General features: G+C 55.4%; 2 protein-coding genes and 1 long non-coding RNA gene across 10 annotated transcripts; 1 reads left to right on the forward strand and 2 right to left on the reverse strand.

The window, feature by feature from the left end:
* Nucleotides 1-1,845: 1,845 nt before the first annotated feature.
* LOC128584671 (uncharacterized) lies at nucleotides 1,846-11,741 on the reverse strand. 6 transcript variants are annotated; one of them, XR_008379706.1, is made up of 5 exons: nucleotides 11,187-11,741; nucleotides 7,149-7,743; nucleotides 6,686-6,873; nucleotides 2,310-2,811; nucleotides 1,846-1,982 (listed from the first exon to the last, which is right to left on the reverse strand). XR_008379706.1 is itself a non-coding variant. In XM_053589771.1 (5 exons), the coding sequence occupies exons 1-5, from the start codon at nucleotides 11,319-11,321 to the stop codon at nucleotides 2,619-2,621; spliced, it is 762 nt and encodes a 253-aa protein (XP_053445746.1). In that variant the 5' UTR covers nucleotides 11,322-11,741; the 3' UTR covers nucleotides 2,303-2,618. The 6 variants fall into 6 exon arrangements, 5 of the variants coding, with proteins under 5 accessions (XP_053445746.1, XP_053445748.1, XP_053445744.1 ...); XM_053589771.1 differs by lacking the exon at nucleotides 1,846-1,982 and having other exon boundaries at nucleotides 2,303-2,811; nucleotides 7,083-7,168; nucleotides 7,584-7,743; XM_053589773.1 differs by lacking the exon at nucleotides 1,846-1,982 and having other exon boundaries at nucleotides 2,303-2,811; nucleotides 7,149-7,325; nucleotides 7,584-7,743.
* Nucleotides 6,034-18,311, forward strand: SIX3 (SIX homeobox 3). 3 transcript variants are annotated; one of them, XM_053589766.1, is made up of 4 exons: nucleotides 6,034-6,695; nucleotides 14,351-15,143; nucleotides 16,328-16,414; nucleotides 16,869-18,311. In XM_053589766.1, exons 1-4 carry the CDS (start codon nucleotides 6,641-6,643, stop codon nucleotides 17,059-17,061), a joined length of 1,128 nt encoding a protein of 375 aa, XP_053445741.1. In that variant the 5' UTR covers nucleotides 6,034-6,640; the 3' UTR covers nucleotides 17,062-18,311. The 3 variants fall into 3 exon arrangements, with proteins under 3 accessions (XP_053445741.1, XP_053445743.1, XP_053445742.1); XM_053589767.1 differs by lacking the exon at nucleotides 6,034-6,695 and adding an exon at nucleotides 14,000-14,152; XM_053589768.1 differs by lacking the exon at nucleotides 16,328-16,414 and having other exon boundaries at nucleotides 6,041-6,695.
* On the reverse strand, nucleotides 12,491-14,122 carry LOC128584673 (uncharacterized). Its single transcript, XR_008379707.1, has 3 exons — nucleotides 13,985-14,122; nucleotides 13,486-13,716; nucleotides 12,491-13,125 (listed from the first exon to the last, which is right to left on the reverse strand). It is a non-coding gene; the product is annotated as an uncharacterized LOC128584673 (long non-coding RNA).
* Nucleotides 18,312-18,622: the final 311 nt, after the last annotated feature.

The following is an 18,622-nucleotide window of genomic DNA, read 5'->3' on the forward strand; positions in this document are numbered from 1 at the left end:
GACTAAAATTTGGTATTTGGTATGCATTAGCTTTTGTGAGCTTTTCTTTACAGTCCTCATTGACATGCAATATGGCAAGCTTCCTTTGAAACATATTTATAAAATAACTACAGTATAATTAAACCAACAAAGCCATCTTTTAAGTAAGCTTAATAGCTCAGTTTTTTTTTCCACCTCGGTAAAAATTTATTTTTTAAAAGAAAAATAGTTGTGCCTCAATCCCACCGTATATTTTATTCTGTGCATCTAATATTTCCTTTGCACCTACAATCTATGCATATCTAATTCTTTTTGACAACTATGATTATTAATAAAGTGCTCGTGAAAGATATGCTTCATAGCTTCTTCAACAAGAATAACATTTTTTGTTAATGGAAATTGTAACATATCTTGACAGATACAATATATAAGATGTGCTTTTTTCCTAATTGTTAATATTGCTGTGCTGAACACACAAGGAACAGATCAACAGATGTGGCAGGTAATAATCAGAGTGGATGCTATTTTATATAATGTAACTAAAAATATTTTAATAATATAAAAGCAACAGATAAATAAAAGCAATTATGTTTAATTTTGCGTGTGGTGTGCCGGCAATTTTTGGTGGTGGTCGCTGCTGTTGCGGGTGTGTTTGGTAGAGGAGGAAGCTCAGAGCGCGGAGTGATGCGTACAGAGGCGGCTCAGCTTCTTGCAGCCCAAGGGTCCTGCAGGCTGCCCTTTCTCTGCTCTCCGCAGCGTCAGCTTCCCGGGCACGCAGCTCCAGGCTGAATGCCGGTTCGGCATACACAGGGGCTCAAGTTCACTGAGTTTTCCCCAGTTTTGTAAACCGTTCCTTCTCCCCATGCCTCACGGTTTAAGACCACGCGATTTCCCAAAAGGAAAAACTCAAAACACACCAGGCAAGGCCCTAGAGCCACCACAGCGGATTCTGGCCGCTCTGTCCCCTGCGGACCCCTGGCCGCTGGGCTCTGCCCCACCCGCCTTGCTCCCTTCCCCCGAAATTCCGTCCTCCCCGCCGAGGGGCTGCCCTGCCCCAGCCCACCACCCCACCGCGCGGAGAATAAACAGTTGACATCACTGTTAAATCTTTATTTTAAACTGTTTCCAAGGTTACAAATTACCGTGCCTCGTATGCAACAGGTTCCTTCGAAGCGGTATCATTACAGATTAACTGTAATGTGTAGGATTAGAATAAAAGCATAAGGGATTAGGTAAAAGGGGAGACGCTCGAGAAATAACGCCCGAGCGAATCTCCACTGCAAGTCAGCCGGGGGAGTCCTCGAAGACGCTGGGCGCTGTGGCGCCGCGGAGCTGGACTTGGTTCCTCCGCTCCCGGCCCGGAGGGGACAGGGGCAGCGGCGCCAGAAGGGCCACTGCGGCCGGAGGCTTCCTGCACACTGGGGACTAGGGACGGGGTCCTGGGCCCGAGGAATTGCGGCAAGGGGCCGCGCGGCTGCTGCGGCGAGTAGGCCTGCGGCCCGGCTGGGGGCTGCGCGAAGAGCCGCGCCCAGGACGCGGTTCCCCGGCCTTGTGAAGTGCTGGGAATGCGGCCGAGGACAGCACACGCACAGGGGGTCACTGGGTTTGTCCGCGTGCCTGATACTGCCTTCGCGGCCCAGGCCTGGTGGGGCCCCTCCCGGCGCCCTCAATCTTCCACACGGCGGTCCTCCCCTGTCCGGCTGAGAAATGGGGGATGGGGGCAGCCGGCTGTGGGCTGGGCACCCGCGCCCTTCTGAGCCCAGGACTGGGGCCTTGGCCACCCACTGACGCCATGCGCCCCATTGGGCCACCTTCCTGCCCCGCCACCCCTGACCCTCCAGCTCCTGGAAAGCCCCAGATGTCCCTCTCCCTTCACACCGCTTCCTGCGGGCCATGGTTCGCCCTGCTGGCCCCAGCTGGACTCGGGCCTGTCCTGGGCCTCGGCCTCGGGCTGCTGACGCAGCCCCCAGGGCTGTTTGCGTGTCGAGATGGAGGGCGCGGGGCTGGAAAAACAAACAGGGCACGGAGGCTCGAGGTGGGGGCCGGCTGGGGGCTGGAAGGAAGTGCGCAGTGTGGCAAGAGCGCCGAACAAAGCCCTCTCGGGAGCCCCGTCACCCCGCGGTGACCCCGGGCCCGCCCCGCTGAGCCACCGCGCTCCCGGGCCTCGCCTCCGAGCAGGCCGCAGCGCTCGGCGGGCGCACGCCAGGCGCTCGGGGGCTCGGGCCGGCGCCGCAGCTGCCCGGGCCCGGGCTCTCCTCTGTCCCCGCAGCCTGAACCCGCGGCCCTCCCCGAAGTCGCGAGGGACAGCGCGGCTGGCGGTTAAGCCTCACCCCGCCTGGAGATCCAACCGAGCGAGGCTGAGGGGAGGCTCCATGCTGATGTCTTCCGTCTGGTAATGGGGAGACTTAGGGAGGCGCTGGAGCCACAACTCTGTCAGCTGTCGGGAGAGGTCTGGGGGGCTCGCCCGTGGACAGAGGTGGGACACCAACTTCGCCGCGACTCCTGCTTCCTAGAGAAGGGCCCGGCTGAGGCGGCGGCGGGAGGGGACCGTTGCAAACAGCTGTTCCTCATACATATTTCATTACACAATCAGATAATGCGTCCCACCACCTTCTCAATTATTCACAGATAAACATTTTTCAAGACGTTTTGACATCTGTCTTAGTGCCTGCTATTAATTTAGTAATCACTGTAGTTAAAAATGTATGGGATTTTTGCCGTCGGAGCACCTCCTCTGCGGCGCCGGCCCAGTGCTGGGCTGCGGCTGGGAGTCGGGGCCCTCTGGGAATGAAGATTTTTTGGAGGTGAGACGACCGCTCTAGTGTGTTGACACTGTTGACGGAAGGGATGAAAGGGGTATCAGGTTATCTTAATTTATTGTTGAAGATGATGACTGCCCCCACTCACCCACGTACCCTCTTCACCTTCCCACCCCAGCCCTAGACCCCACAACGAAGTTCAGCCCTTTGCTTCGGGCAGTGGAAAGGTCTAGACTCATCCATGGGATGAGAGCCTGCGAGGAAACCACAGGCAACCCTAGTGGGCTTAGAGAGAGACAGAACTCACATAATAGTGGAAAATGATTTCCCGCAACAAAACACCTAACAACACAAAGATCCCCGCTCAAGGGGTCACAACCCCCTGGGGTTTGCCCCAGCCTTGTGGCCCTGGCAGAGGTGACAAGGGTGTTTTGGGGGGAAAGATAGAAAAAAATAAATTGACTGTACACGGGGCATTTGGGTCTAAGAGAAAACGAGTTGCTTTTCTGCTTGAGTGATAGACGTTGCAATGGGCATAGCTATGTACACACAATAGTTTTTAAAATCAGACAAGCAGATTTGAAGAACCTTGCAGAATTGGAAGTATAGCAAACATTTCCAACTCCAAATGCTGTTATTTATTATTGGGAAGGCTCTAGCTAAACTCTCCAAAGAAGGGGAACAAAAATACCCATACCCAAAAGTGAACCTAGTTTGTTTCTTTGTGTTCTGAATCTTAGCTGCAGGGGGATGAAAGTTACACTTTGAATTTAAGAGTGGTGTCTTATCCACAGTGGTGTCTTATCCATTTCTCACTCTTTCTGCCACCGTCTCTTTTCCAGGTGAGTCAGAAGGTGGACCCTCATTTGGGAATGAGGAAAACCAAATCTGGGGAAAGAATAATGGCCTTGGAAGAAACTGCCTTTCAACAAAGATTAAGTGGCTCCGAAGTGATTTTACTATTTATTGTTCAAAACGTCCACAAGAACAAAGTCTTGCTAAAATTTCCAGGAATTAAATGTATCTAAAAAGAAAAGGAAATAGTGCCCCCCAAAGAGAAGACTTTTCCCCTACTCACACCCCCACACCCACTCCGTTTCTAGGGCAACTATATCTGCAGAAACGTGTCCTCCTGTAGCGTTTTCGGGTGGTTTATTTCTTCGTCACAAAATGGACTCGCCTTTGCCCCTTGGAGGGTGGTCATCTGACTTGTTGGCCCAGAAAGTCCTCCCCCCCCTTTCTTTTCTTTTTCCTTTTTTCTTCTCTTTCTTTTCTTCTTCTTCCCCTTCTTCTTCCTCTCCCTCTTCTCCTCCTACTCTTTCTTCCTTTGGCCTAAAGTCATTCTGGACTTACCCCTTACCCTCTACTTTTGAATGAGAGAGGGAGGCTCAGAAAATGTGTTCAAAAGAAGAGGAAGCTAAGAAAGAAGGTGGAGTGGAAGGGAGGGCGTACTGCTTGCTGCATCCAGGGAGCTTGCTTCTTCTCCAGCAAACCCCTCACAGTAGCCCCCAGGAATGGACAGGCAAATGGAGCTGACGCTAAAAAAACGAGCCACTCTGGCAGTCCCTCTCTGCAACCCCTGGGCTGGGTAAAGATGGAGGAGCTGTGCCTGGGACTGGGCAGCAGGGCTTGAGAATGTCCCAATATCTCACAAGGAAAATTTTTATAAGCTAAAGAATTGCATTTGGCTTGAAGTGTTCTTTTATAGATGTATTTGATATACAGGGTATTGGGATGGAGAGGCAGTAAGGTGTGGATCTGAGGTAATAGGTCCCTTTTAATAACTAAGTTTAGTATAAGAGGAGTGAAAGGGGACAAAATAGGGGGCTTTCAGCTTCTTGAATCCTGGTTAGAGCTGAATGTTCTCATTAGGAATTAAGAATGTCCAGGCAGTGAGTGAGGACTTTAATGCTCTCCACATAAATCATTCAGAGTGCAATCTCCTAGGCCAAAAATAATAGCAAACAAATAAATATTTTTAAAAATCCATTCGACATAAATCTTTCTTAGATTGCCCTCTTCTGGGTGTCTCCAATACCCCTCTACAGAAAGCCCTTTGGCCCAGGTGCCTACATCCTCAGCCAACTCTCCCTGGTGCCGCGTCCTGAGCATTTGAATAATTATGCCTGTAGACACTTCTTTATTTCTCAGATTCTTCTGCTAGTGTTTATTTAACTCTTCCGTGTGTATTTCCATACAATTGCTTGTACATTTCATGCACAGTCAGGTGAGTGAAATTGAGTCTGAGCTGGAAAGTGCTCTAACCCCTGGGTCTGCGTTGGGAGGAATAACTGCTAAGTGCAAACGCTGGGCTTTGGGTGGGAGGAAAGGCCGCTGGGGCTCCAGGGCCCTATAGGCCTTTATACCTTTATATCACAACCTTTCAGGAGAGAGACCCTCAGACAGATCCCACGCCTGTCGACCTTTGGGGGAGGACCAGCCTCTACTACCTCTTTCCATGAGATTGTGGCAAGACCAGGCCATACGGGGTGGGGACGGGAGGCCGAGGTCTTGAGGTCTCCTGCACACCTCATCCAAGCCACTTAGCTGCCAAATATGCTCCGGGGCTCCGGGTAGGGTGGGCACCCAATAGTGGAAATCCTGGCGCCTCCAGGAGAGTGATCTGCAAAACTCTTCCAAGAACACCAGTATTTGTAAATCGGAACTGGCCTGAGCCCACCTTGGCCCCTCTTCCAGCTCCCACTGCGTTTTGCCAAGCTCAGCGGACATCCATAGCGTACCCCCAAACCCTTGGGGCCTCTCCATCCTTCAGGGGCCCTGCAGGTAGTCCTATGAGCCTGAATCAGGAAGAAAGGGGACTAGGAAGAGGGGCCAGGGCTCTCCTGCGGCGGTCGGATATACTCCTCTACCAGAATCCGACTTTCCCGCTGGTGCTTCAGCTTGTCTCAGAGGCCAGCGGGGACGCCTCTCGGTGCTCAGGGGTGAGGGGTGTGGTGCGTGTGCACGTGTTCTGGTGGGACTGGAAGCGGTTCCTTAGCTGTTCCTGAAATCTGGTAGATGCGTTTTTTTCTCCAAAAAGATGTAGACTTGGCGTTTAACTTCAGGTCAGTTTGTTCTTAAAGGGCGAAAGTCAGTCTGACCGGTAGTCCTTGAATCTGTCTCTCCTGCTCATTCCAGAGAAGCGAAACCACCTCTCCCCTACTTCTTCCCAGGCCAGGTCCCACGGTCTAGACTCCAGACCTCAGAGGCCTGAAGGGCTGAGGCCCTTCAAGTGTGTCCGGGTGCCCAAGCTGCCCCGGTGCCCATTTAGGGTCAGGCTGGAAAACCAAAGTGAGAAAATGAGAGGTCCCGCAACATCCGTTGCAGGATGGGGTCCCGACCTTGGCTTTTTGGACCTAGGGACCTGGCATCTCACCAAGTCTGGAATCCAGATGGGTCGCGGAGGAGGGAGAGAGGGATGGTGAGGAAGTTGGGTTGGTACAAGATGGAAATGGAGATACAAAGAGGGAAGAAAAATAAACAAGACGAGATGGGGTTGTGGAGATTGTTCAGGATGGGATGGGGATGGAGTTGCGGCTGCCTCGGAGAGCTCCGGTTTTTCACCCTGCTACAGAGAGGTGCGTCTGACTGCGCCGGATGCCTCCCCCCAAATAAAGCTAATGATGTAGTAATTTAGGAGGGGGTGAGGGGCTGGGCAAAGGAGGGAGGGGAGAGGGTGGGGAACGCATGCCCCCCGAGCGAAGACAAACCGCTGCGGAAACGCTGCCCGAGGCTCAGGCTTCCCAACAGGTTAGCTGTACCGAGATCCACTCGGCTTTTCGCAGGAGGGAGGGGAGTGCAGAGCGAGAGGGGGAGAGAGCCTCACCAGAGGACAGAGGGAGGGAGGGAGAGAGAGAGCAGCCAGAGAGCGCACAGCGCGGCTTAAGACCAGAGACTTACTAATGAATATTTATCCACCGCTGCTTCATGCTCCCGGCTTCCCTTACCTTTCTGCAGGTAAGATCCTTCCTGCGCCCCATCCTGGGGCCCTCTTAGTTCTCCAGGTCGGGGCGCCGGTGGCTGGGCAGGAGGGCTCTTGGCAGGCGGGGGTTGGGGGGAGGGCAGCTCTGCTCGGCGCTGGGCTCGGGCTCCGGGGCGTGAGAAGCCGCACGACCAAGAAGCGCGTGTGGGCCACCTGTATGGAATGGTTGTGCGTGTGTACGTGTGAGAGAGAGACAGAGACTGCACCCACAAGCACGCGCCTATTTCTGGCACTCTTTAGGGACATTTCCCCACTTTTCACTCGGACGCCCTGGATTTCTTGCCTTGCCTGTCTCTGATTCTCCTCCCCCTCTTCTCGCCCCCTCCACGCCCCCCATCCCACCCCACTCCACTGTACCTTACCCCAGCCCTACCCCCGGCTGCTGAGACGCTCATCGGCGGGCTATTGTGCTGCTGCTGTGGACTCACCCAGGCCGGATCCCAGGTATCTCACGAAAGAGAATGAATAGTTTGGTTTCCTCAGTGAACCCACACACAAAGGCCGCCCGGCCACCAGGTCGTCTGTCCCCCTTCCGGTAGCCTTCGCTCGTGAGGTGCTGCGGCTCACTCTTTCTCTTTCCCCATCTCGGGGGTCCAGGGCCCAGACTAGAGAGTTAAGAGTGGTTGGGACTCGGGAGTACAGGTCGGAACTCCTTGGGGTCGCCATCCAGGCTTCCTGGGCTGGAAACAGGAGCCCGAAGATTCCCAGGGAAGGGCATCGCGTCCCCTTACCAGTACCACCCGGTCCCTCCAGCGGGAGGAGCGCTGGGAACTCCGGTCTGTCCAGGAGGAAAGAGGGAGGAGACAGGGAAGGGGGTCGGGGAGGGGCTGACGATATAACAGGAATTCTGTAAACCGACTTACCCGGACACCTGTTGAGGCTCCACTCGGGGTCTGCTGGCTCCGGAGTTTCCGAAACGTGCATGCACAAAACCGAAAGCCAAAGTTGGAAGAAGAAAATTCTTTCTCTGATCATGCTGAGAGCGGCTGGCCAGGCTCGCAGCTCTGCGCTAGGGTTGGCCTGCTGTAGTGCCAAGAGCGAATTTGCTAGGTCCCGCCACCCCAGCGCCCCCCTCATCCCACGCCTCCACCGCCAGACTCTGAGTGTGCGGACTCGGCTCTCAGGGTCCTGCGGCGGCAGATCAGCTTAAGCCGGGGCAGGCTTTCTAAGCCCTACTCAGAAGTCAAGAGCAGCAGCGCAGCCGCTTCACGTAGCCTTTCATGACTGGGCCGCTCCTTATTCTTGTGCCTCGGCCTTTCCGGGCGCCTTGGGACAAAACCTCCAGAGCCCGGCCGTTCCCTTCAGACTAAATCCCCTTCGGGGTCAGTGGCCACCAGAACGCCTCTCCTGCCAGCCCAGTGGCTCTTAAAAGAGCCTCAACCCCTCCGCCCTGCGCGCTCCCTCGACCCCCGGCTCCCCGCCCCTCTCCTCCTGATTTAGCCCCCCACGCCGACGCCTGAGGTCCCTGCTGCCCCGACCATTGCACGCAGGACTCCCAGCCCCCTCCCCTCGCCTCCTCCCCTGAGCAGCCGGTGGGCCTGGCCTTGAGGCCACAGGGCTTAGTTCTCCCCTCTGCTCAGGTCCCCTTTCTCACCAACAGCTTCCACTCTTCGCCCCCCCCACCCCTACTTTTGTCCTTTGCGTGGATCAAGGCCTGGGCACTCTCTTTGCCCAGCTCAGAGATGTTCCTTAAAGATTGTCAGTTTAGGCTTGAATTGTCAGTTTAGGTTGTGGGATGGGAAATTGGGCAGGGCACGCCAGTGGAGCTAGACAGAAAGGAAGAGGAGGGGACAGGATGAATTCAGAGGGTTCTCCTACCCCAGAGCCTACCTGGCCCCTTGGTGGAGGGTGAGGACTTGTTCCTTCCCATTCCTTCCTAGAGATGGCCATCCTCGAAGGGGGTCCTGAGGTTACCAACCTGACAAGAACCGCTGTGTGTCTGAGGAATTGCGACTGTGGGCATGTGTTGGGGAGGGGGTGATCCAGAAGGCCCTGAGTGTGGTTCTAGGAGTGTCCTTCTTCCCAAACCCAATGCATTAATTCCCCTAAAGGTAACATTTAAGGACTCAAGAGCTGGATATGCAAAGAGCAAGTGAGAGATGACCTTGAGTTCCAATCGTCCAGGTAAAAGGGAGTTGGAGGAGAGAGGAGGAAGAAAGGGAGCTCTATTTTTTGAGGACTGAAACACAAATTTCCAACAGAGTTTCTTGGGTTTACTGCCCAACCACAGTCACCTGCCCCACCAAGAAAAGGGGAGGCAGATGATTGCTTTGGTTCACCTTTCCTTCTAAAACTGTCCTGCGCTGCCTCTCTCCTAGGCCTGCATCAGGCCCAGTCTCACCCTAGCAGCCAGCCTACCAAATAGAGGGTGGCTCTGCCCAGGGTGCTTTCTTTACACCTCCCCAGGACTAGCATGATTAAGGAGACCAGAGAAGGGATGGTTTTCTTGAAGGGGGGAGGGAAGGTGCCGGATAAGCTATGGTACCTTCCCTATTGCCAACTGTCATAACATTTGACTATCTAGGCTCTGCACCTGGTATAGGAAATGATGGGGCTGAGCTGCCCATCTTTTCTCAAATTTAAGACCTAGCACACCAGTTCTGCCTGTCAGAGGGGATCATTGGGAAGAAGTGTGTGGCCACCCAGCAGTGGAGACCAAAGGCACTTGAGGAGAAAGGCAGATGGAAGGCTAAACTTCCACTGGGCATCTGGCCTTTGGCACCCCATATTAGTCCAGATGCACCTTTAAGGAACTGGGGTGTCTAATTGATTTGCAGTTGGGTCTCTTGGGAGAAGTTGGCAGTGCATTCCCTGGGCTAGATCCTGTGACTGCCAAAGCCACCTCCCTACCACCACCACCACCACTTACAACCAGTATGCCTTACATCCCCCAAGCCTTGAGGCCTTCTCTCTCCGGTTGTGTCACCACTGCGGGCTAAACTGGGTTTGTGCCTACCCTCCTGGGTCTGGCAGTAGGAGGTGTGGCGGTTCAAGATAGAGCCAAAATTTTCCTTGTTTGAGGATGTGGGGGGCGGATGGGGCCTTTAGCGGGCGGCGGGGCTCATTAGGCAGAGCGGGGTGCCGAGAGGTGCTTGCCGCCGGCCCCTCAGGCCGCTTTTGAGCGGCCGGGGAGGCTTCATTAAGCGGCGCTAACAAGGCGTACAAATGCCAGGCCCAGCAGCTTTCTTGCAATGCTGGGGCCTTAGCAGGGCGCCGGGCTAATGAGGGTCATTCAAAGGGGCTGATCAAATATTCAAATTTCCCCGCACGCCAGGAACTTTTATGCACGGAGAAAGTTGAGGCAACTGAGCTGTGTTTACGGTCCTGGGCGACAATTGCTTCGAGCGCCGGTCCCCGGAGGCTAAGACTGGGGGGTGGGGCGGGGGCGCTGGGAGGGAGTAGTTGTTGTTGTTGTTGTTTTTCAAAGGAAAGTAATCGGGGTCCTTGAAGGGCTTCGCCGCCTCCCCGCCTGCGTGCTGCGCTCCCCTGCGCCCTCCCTGGCTGCCCGCGCCAAGCGCCTCAGTTTGCAGCTTGCGGTGAGGCCCTGACTGCGGGCCACCCGGCCAGCTCCCTCATCCAGACATCCTGGGAGCCGGAAGGGGCGCTGCCTCCCCCAGACCTTCCCCCGGCCGTCTGGATCTGCTGCTTATTGCTGAACTAGGCCGAATGGGTGCAGCTGCCCCAGCCCTCCCTTCCCTTCTTTCCTGGAGGCCTGCAGACCCACTGGCTTTCCCTGTAAACCCAAACAAGGAGAGAGTAGGACATCTCTGAGGCAATTCTGATGATAGCATTGAGACTTTCCCAGCGCTGGGGTTGGGGGTATTTGTAAATAAACTCCCAGTAGGTCCTGGTAGGAGGAGAACGCTTTCCAACCCAGGCACCTTCTTTTTTTCCTGCACCACCTGAAGGCTGTTTTTCCGATTCTCAGGGCTGAGATCGGAGCCGGTATGATGGCAATTTTGTTCTGCACAGGTAACTGGGCTTGTACGGGCGGCAAGTCCCAGACCTCGCAGTCTGAGCAGCCGGAGGGCGGAGGAGAGGCCCAGAGGCTTGCAGGCCTCTGTCCACTGGGGCTTGCCGCTCTGAGGGGCCTAGGGTGCAGGTACCCTCTGCAGGACACCCCCTCCAAGAGTTCCCCAGGCTTATAACCCCAGCCTTTCCCCTACAGGATAGCCTGGTCCCCAGACCAGCAAGGAAGACAGCCTGGGGTTGGGAAATCAAAGTCTCTTTCTGTACCTATCCTCCTCACCAATGCCTAGCGCCTGGGGATGTGGGAGGGGAAGCTCTGGTGCTCCACAGCTCCCCTTCCCACCCAGACACACACAACACCTCTAGACTACACTTCCAGGGCTCTAGACTGAGCCCTGGAAGCCTGCGCCCCCAAGTCCCACCGGGAGCCCGTCGGGCCATCTTGCCGAGGACCAGCCTCCCCCCTCCCTGCCCAGCTCTCGGGGCACTCAACTTACTGGTTCCAGGCGGCGGGCGTGGTGCTTCGGCCACAGCGGAAAGGCTCTGGCGACAGAGGGTCCGCGAGGTGGGCTGGGTGGGTGGTAGTTGGAGTTCGGCTTTGCAGGGAGGCTCAGACAGCTCTGAGCTGCCATCCGCCTGGCCAGGTCCCGGCGCACAAAGCTGCGCGCCTTGCCGCCGCCCTCAGCCTGGTTTTGCGCTCCCGAGGCCGCCACTGGAGCAGGCGGGGTTCGGCGGGTAGGCAGACGCTGGGGCAGAGGCTGGGGGGCGGGGGTGTCGCCGAGCGGTGTCTCTGCCCCACTTGCCTCAATTCTCCCAGAGTAAAGACGGTTTTTGATTTTAGCGCTTTCGGCAGGGCCAGTGGCACCTGCCCAGCCTCCCACCGGGCTGGCCCGGCTGCTGCGAGGAGAAGCCAGGTCGCCCCCACCAGGAGGCGGGGGTTGGATGGGGAGGAGACTGGCCGGGTTCGTCCGCCCGCCCGGCGCCTGGGTCCCCGGCTCCGGGGGATGCAGTTTCGGGGTCACGAGCTGCTTTCAAAAAGTTGAACACAATATTCGGAAACCCACCCGTAGGAATTCTCCCCCCACACGCGGCACAATACCCACTCCCCTCCCCTTTTCATTCCTTCCTCCTCCGCTTCCTCCTCTGCCCCTTCCCCCTCCCACCCTTCAGCCTATAATCCTTCCCCTACTGGAGAAAGGGATCGGGAAGAAAAGATGAAGTGTCTGTTTTTGTGTCCCAACCTTTGGGCTCTTTCTGGGCCGGCTGTGAACGGCTGTCCAGATCTTTGCAGCTGAGCGGAAAAGGGCTCAAGGCCGGGAGAAAAATATATGACCGGGAGAGAACACTGAAATTGGGCTTGGTGTGTTTTACCTTGAGGGAATATTTTTCTGCCCCCGTCATCAGGTTTAGGACCTGCTACCTTCTTCTTCCACTCCCACCCACCGCTGTCCCGAGCCCAGAGAGCCAGTGCGGCCCCGCAGGCCAACCCAGAGCCTCCCTTCCGTTTGCAGACTCCCTACGCTTCTCCGCCCGCCCTCTGAGGCCTGACGCTGCGGGAGTCAAGGCCTAACCAGGCCCCGAGCTCCGGGTTTAGGAGCTGGGACGCTCACAGCCCCAGTCACGTTAGATTTCCCATTTAAATTCTCTCCCAATCTCTCTTTCTCTCTTCCCTCATTGAGATCTCCAAAGTGGTGTGGACCGGGCGCCTCGCCCCCAGATCTGCATCGGAATGCAGAAAAGATCTTTAAAAAAAAAAAAAAAGTTTTGAATTCCTCAATGATTTTTCTTCTGGAAAGGCAGCTTAGGATAATTATTTCAGCTTTATTGAGGGCAGATTAGTTAAAGTCTGGGCGCTGCGTTTCAATACACGTTGTACACGGCCGACAATGTGGGCATTGTTGGCTACTGTGTGTGAATCCATTCAACATATACACTTTTTAACACCAAACCAAGTCTTGTCTAAATATACACAGTGCGTGGGGAAAGACGTCTCTGACCCCGACAAATCTTCGTAAATCACACTTCCATAGTTACAGAAGCCTCACAAAGGGAGGCCAGGCTCAAGATGCTGATGACATCTTCTTAAAAGCAACATGCCTAAGAATGAATATCCATGCCTAGCCTAAGAGTTATGGTGGCCAGAGGGAGGGAGGGGTCTGTTTTAGGCTTGCAATACTTTTCTGCGAAAAAGTAGATAGTTTTAAAAATAATAATTATTATCTTACAATATGAGCAAACTAGCAATTTTCTGGTCTTATTCACTTCATATACAGGTGGCTGGCCTCCAAAGTTTGAGGAGCTGGAGCTGATGGGCAGGCCCAGAGCTCCTAGTGTGTATGTTTGGGGAGGACAGGCATCTTCAGGGCTTCCTGGGGTCCAGAAGGCTCCCCAGCTTCTCCTCTGCCACAGCTCCTTCTCGACTCCTCAGGGAAGCAGCTGAATTTGGGGAGGAAAGAAAGAGTTGAGTGTCTTTTTAAGATGGTGGGGGAAGTACTGTTTGGAGTGTTATTTTAAAATACATGTTGATGGGAGAAATTAAGTCTTTTTGGCTGGGGGGAAGAGGAATAAAAAGGAGCCCTACTAATAAGAGGGAGCCGGGGTTAATGTACCCGGGGGACCCGGACGGGGGAGGCCAGAGCGGCCCCTAGCGCCCAGGGTCCTGGGCTCAGGATGCTGGCGCCAGATGCCCCAGAATCTGGGATCCGTGGCGGGCCGAGGCCTGCCGGGCCAGGGTCGATGCTCAGCGGGCCCCATGATCTCATCCCTCTTTTCTTCCTTGCCACTATTAGTGCTCACATAGGCAGAAAGAGGCGGCCCCCGACGTCCACGCCATGTGCACACCACGCCGTATCGGCTGGCCCACAGCCTCTCCGTGCAGGCTGGACCGCCAGTCCTCCCGAGGTGTAGGGGAGCCTCTCGCTTCCCAACAAAACCCCCGTCTAATTGCACATCCCATTCAACTACTCTGTGCCAAGGCTTTTCGAATCTCTGGATCAACTTCTTTGGGGAAGAGGAAAGAAGAAGGCTCTGAGACAGCAACAGAGAAAAGAGAAGAGAAGGGAGAGGTGGGGGAAGTGATCAGATTAAGAGTTACAAAGATTAAAAAAAATTCTCTTTCTCTCCCTCCTTCCCTTCTCCCCCTCCCCCCTCCGGCTAAGTGGTAAAACCGTCCTTACGTTCTCGATATTGATTGGCAGGGCTGACAGTGATTGGCAGTGGTTGCCGTGGCAACGCCACAACGACACGCCGCAGACCAATAGAAAAGCGAAACAAAATGTTTCAATGCTGCACTCACTGTGGATTTAGGGGAGATATTATGAGGCTGTTGTCATTAGGGCGATTGCTGTGGAATCGCTGATCTTGACTCGGCGGTGGTTGGCTCTCGCGCTCCCTCTCGCTCTGTCTCGGGTTCTCTGCGCGCGCGCACCGGGCCGCTCTCCTCCCTCTCTATGTGGCTGCGCGGGTGTGTGTGTGTGTGGATGTGTGTGGGGTGTGGGTGTCCCTTACGCCCTTCCTCCTCCCCCTCCTCCTCCTCCCGCTCCCCCCTCCTTCCCTTCTCCTCCTCCCCCCTCTCCTCTCCCTCCTCCTGGTCCTCATCGCCCCTCTCCTCCTCTTCCTCCCCTCTCTCTTCCTCTCCCTGAATTTTCTCCTCTCCTCTCAGGTCAGTCCATGGTATTCCGCTCCCCCCTAGACCTCTATTCCTCCCACTTCTTGTTGCCAAACTTCTCCGATTCTCACCACCGCTCCCTACTTCTGGCGAGTAGCGGCTGCGGGAACGGCGCGGGAGGCGGCGGCGGCTGCGGGAACGGCGCGGGAGGCGGCGGTGCTGGCGGAGCAGGCGGCGGCGGCGGCGGCTCCAGGGCCCCCCCGGAAGAGTTGTCCATGTTCCAGCTGCCCACCCTCAACTTCTCGCCGGAGCAGGTGGCCAGCGTCTGCGAGACGCTGGAGGAGACCGGCGACATCGAGCGGCTGGGCCGCTTTCTCTGGTCGCTGCCGGTGGCCCCCGGGGCGTGCGAGGCCATCAACAAACACGAGTCTATCCTGCGCGCGCGCGCTGTGGTCGCCTTCCACACCGGCAACTTCCGCGACCTCTACCACATTCTGGAGAACCACAAGTTCACTAAGGAGTCCCACGGCAAGCTGCAGGCCATGTGGCTCGAGGCTCACTACCAGGAGGCCGAGAAGCTGCGCGGCCGCCCACTCGGCCCGGTGGACAAGTACCGCGTGCGCAAGAAGTTCCCGCTGCCGCGCACCATCTGGGACGGCGAGCAGAAGACCCATTGCTTCAAGGAGCGGACTCGGAGCCTGCTGCGGGAGTGGTATCTGCAGGATCCCTACCCTAACCCTAGCAAGAAACGCGAACTGGCGCAGGCCACCGGCCTCACTCCCACACAAGTAGGCAACTGGTTTAAGAACCGGCGGCAGCGCGACCGCGCCGCGGCGGCCAAGAACAGGTTAGTGTCGGGGCTGCGGCCCGGCTACGTCTCCAGGGCCCGGGAAGGTCAGAGGGGTTGAAACGGGGCCGAGCGGGCTCGGTAGGGGCGGTCGCGGAGAGCGCGGGGGAAGCCGAGACTCCCCGGCCGGTTTGAGAAAGTTCCCGCTTGCCTGGCGCGGGCAAGAGGGGTGGACTGTGGGTTTATTGATTACTTTGACCAAGAGGGGCTGTGGAGAGTGTGTGCGACTGCTCGCAGCCCCTGATCCCGGCCTTGAGAGGCAGAGCGGCGCGCTGCACCCGCGCCCGCCTCCTCAGCCCTGATGCCAGCTCGAGCTCCTCTGGAGCCTAGAGACAGGATAGGAAGGAAAGCTCTTCTTGTCATTGGTTCTTACTTCACATACACTGCAAAAACCTGAGAGAAATCCACGAACATCAGGGACAGAAATGTGATCCCGGGTCTCTGTTACAAAGGGAAAAGGCCGGAGGCCACCGCGCAGCCGGCCTTCTTCCCCCAACATTGTAAGTTGCCTGACCCGGAGCGGGCGAGCTGGCTGGGAGTAGAGAGAGGCCTAGGGAGAGAGAGAGAGAGAGAGAGAGAGAGAGAGAGAGAGAGAAAGAGAGAGAAATATCCAGTCTTCCTGCCCAGGCCGAGGGCATCCCTTCGGTCGTCTAAGTTGGGAAGCAGGCAGGAGCAGCCCAGCTGCTGGCAAGTTGGCCACAAAGTCACAAAGTTGTACTAGGTTGCCTGTGTTAAGAGCTGGGCCTGGGAGGAGAAAAAGAACCAGAGGGAAAAGGGGTATAGGGAAAACGAGTGGGGAGAAAGAAGAGAGGAAGGTGAGTCAAAGCCCGGAGGTGGACTGACTCTCCCCAGCTAGAAAGAAAGGCCAAGGGCCTGGTGCACCTCAGGCAGCAGGGCCCCCAGCTGCTGACAGCTGTCCCTAGGTGGGGCTGGGTGTGAGCTCCCGGGATGTGTGAGGGCGTCAGATACCCAGGTCTGAGCCCGTAGCCCTCTCATCCCTGCCAATGGAGTGCACCCATGGCCGGGAGAAGACCTCCTCGTGGAGAGAACTCTCAAACATTTAGGTTAGGGCAGCCTGTTCGCAGTGCGGGTAAGCGGTATCTGGAGACTGTTCTTTCCTTCCTCTCTTGCCTTTCTCTTCCCTCCCTTTCTCTCTCCCTCTTTCTCCACTTTTCCGCTTCCAGCTTCCCTGTTTTCTCTTCCCCTGATCCTGCGCCCTGCCTAGGGATCCAGAAAGAAAAGCTGGTCGGTTTTACCCGGAAGATGGGAGGGTGAGAAACCTGCCGCTCTGGGTGTGTTTAGGGGAGAGAGGGCTGGAGGTATTGAGCGAACCCCACCGGTCCCGGGCAGCTGGCTTAGTCTGAAGAGCCCTAGGGGCTGGGGAGGAAGAATCACCCTGCCCTGTCCATCTCTGACTTCCTTCCTTCCAGGGCTGGGCGTCAGTTACTGCGTGCGCCCAGGCTTTCCCGGGCGGGAGGCCTCGGGCTCTGCCTCTCCTCTGAGGCCGATCCTTATCTGGGAAGCCTTGGGAAGCTCCCGAAAGCCCTGGGGAAGACAGCCAGAGCCTAGACCCGAGCTTGGGGGGTGGGACTACATGGCGCTCAAGGAGCGGCGGGTGCCTGGAGGAGGAGAGGAGCGCAGAGAGCAGAGTCGGGGGCGGCGGCACGGGGGAGACTGGTGGCCGGCCGCTGTGTCAGGGCGGGCGCGGCTGTCTTTCTCCCGCAGGCTCCAGCACCAGGCCATTGGACCGAGCGGCATGCGCTCGCTGGCCGAGCCCGGCTGCCCCACGCACGGCTCGGCAGAGTCGCCGTCCACGGCGGCCAGCCCGACCACCAGCGTGTCCAGCCTGACGGAGCGCGCGGACACCGGCACCTCCATCCTCTCGGTAACCTCCAGCGACTCGGAATGTGATGTATGATAGCCAAGGCCACCCTCCCCCCCTTCCCTCCTCCTCCCAGACCTCCTCCTCTTCCTCCTCCTCCATTCCCAGAACAAACCGAAATCAGGATACACAACCATACACACACAAGTCCACATACATTCCCACCCCAGCCAAAAATATATTTAAAAAACCATGAAAAATAACAAATTAACCGCAAACTATCTACAACCCCCAACCACCATCTACCAACAAGACCACCCCAAAAGGACCGCGTCGCCAACAGACAGACGCTGATGCTGCGGGCAGAAAACATAAAAGAGGTGACAATTGTATACTTTCTAGGACAAGCACGGCTTCTCCTTTCGGTTCCCACTGACCGGCACCCCACCTGCATGACGATTTATTTGTATCTGGGAAAATATTCTCTCTAGTTAAAAATGATTTTAAAAGCGACGACTATACAAAACCCAATCACCACCACGACGACAAGACGACAAAAGCAAAACAGACAAAAGGAAAAAATAAAATAAAATCGCCATCTCTGTTCTGAATTTGTTAAGAAAAAAAAAAAGAAAGAAAAAAAGAACTCCTCGAGAGGGAAATAGCAAATGTTTCTCGCCTTTTGTTGCTCTCTCTCTCTCTCTCTCTTCTTTCTCTTCCTTCTCGCTGTTTTTAGTCCAAGTATTGGTCAAACAAGATGCAATCTTCTGTTTTTTGTTCAGCAGACAATCATTTTCTTCGTAAGCACCTTTTTCTCTCCACTCTGTCACTGCCTGTGTGGGTACTGGTTATAAATGTGGAAAAAGAATAGTTATGACTGTAACAGATTTTTATTTTTATTTCAAAATTTTATATGAATTATGTATATCTTAATGATCGGTCATTTTCCCAGTTTGTAATATATGTGTAGAAATTGCCTGTATATGATATTGCTTTTTCTCTCTCCCTTACTCTTTCTTCCTCGCTTCTCCCTCTTTCTTCCACCCTCCTTGCTCACCTGTCTCTTTCCTTTTGGGGGTTCTCCTCCCACTTAGTGTTCCTGGCGTTAACTTGGCAATCAAGGCCTGGCGTGGTGGCCTGGGTTAGGAAGTGGGACCCCCCTTGCTGGCGAAAGCAGAGAGTGAGACTGTAGTATTCTTATGCAAAAGCTATTTCAAGTATTTCTTAGCAGCTAAGGAAGTATCTCTCACTCCCTGTAGGGCGCTTTTACTGTTATCTTAAACTGCGTGTTTATCTATATGTAAAAACTTTCTAAAGCAAATACAGTATTCTCCATTTTCTTATCACTCCCACTGCCTGGTGTTTTTGTCCGCCCCAGGCCCGAACCCCTAGGGTGCAGCGGCTAGGCCTTCAGCCTTTGCTTTGCCGCCGCCGCTTGAGCCCCGGCCAGATTTCAGGGCCGGGTCTGAGCTTTTTTGGGGTGTTGGGAAGATAGGAACAGACTCTTCAAAAAAGAAAGTCAAATCCCAAGCAAAAAGGCCTACAAGGCACAGGGGGAGAGGGCTACCACAGGTTTCTTCTCTGGGAGATGCCGGACCCATATAACCCTGGTACACCATCATCAGGAATTGTAGCCTGGCAGTGGCCCTTGTGGGTC

The sequence above is a fragment of the Nycticebus coucang genome, chromosome 4 (genome assembly GCF_027406575.1).
Source record: "Nycticebus coucang isolate mNycCou1 chromosome 4, mNycCou1.pri, whole genome shotgun sequence".
In the NCBI taxonomy this organism is placed as follows: domain Eukaryota; kingdom Metazoa; phylum Chordata; class Mammalia; order Primates; family Lorisidae; genus Nycticebus; species Nycticebus coucang.

Excerpts from the sequence above, each read along its gene's own strand:
- LOC128584671 (XM_053589769.1), bottom strand. The coding sequence starts at position 11,321 with ATGGCAGCTCAGAGCTGTCTGAGCCTCCCTGCAAAGCCGAACTCCAAC. Across the intron at positions 7,744-11,186 it reads ACGCCCGCCGCCTGGAACCA|CAGGCCAACCCTAGCGCAGA; the intron begins GTAAGTTGAGTG and ends TTGGCACTACAG. Across the intron at positions 6,874-7,148 it reads ATACCTGGGATCCGGCCTGG|GTGGCCCACACGCGCTTCTT; the intron begins GTGAGTCCACAG and ends CATTCCATACAG.
- SIX3 (XM_053589766.1), top strand. The coding sequence starts at position 6,641 with ATGAATATTTATCCACCGCTGCTTCATGCTCCCGGCTTCCCTTACCTT. Across the intron at positions 6,696-14,350 it reads CTTCCCTTACCTTTCTGCAG|GTCAGTCCATGGTATTCCGC; the intron begins GTAAGATCCTTC and ends CTCTCCTCTCAG. Across the intron at positions 16,415-16,868 it reads TTTACCCGGAAGATGGGAGG|GCTCCAGCACCAGGCCATTG; the intron begins GTGAGAAACCTG and ends TTTCTCCCGCAG.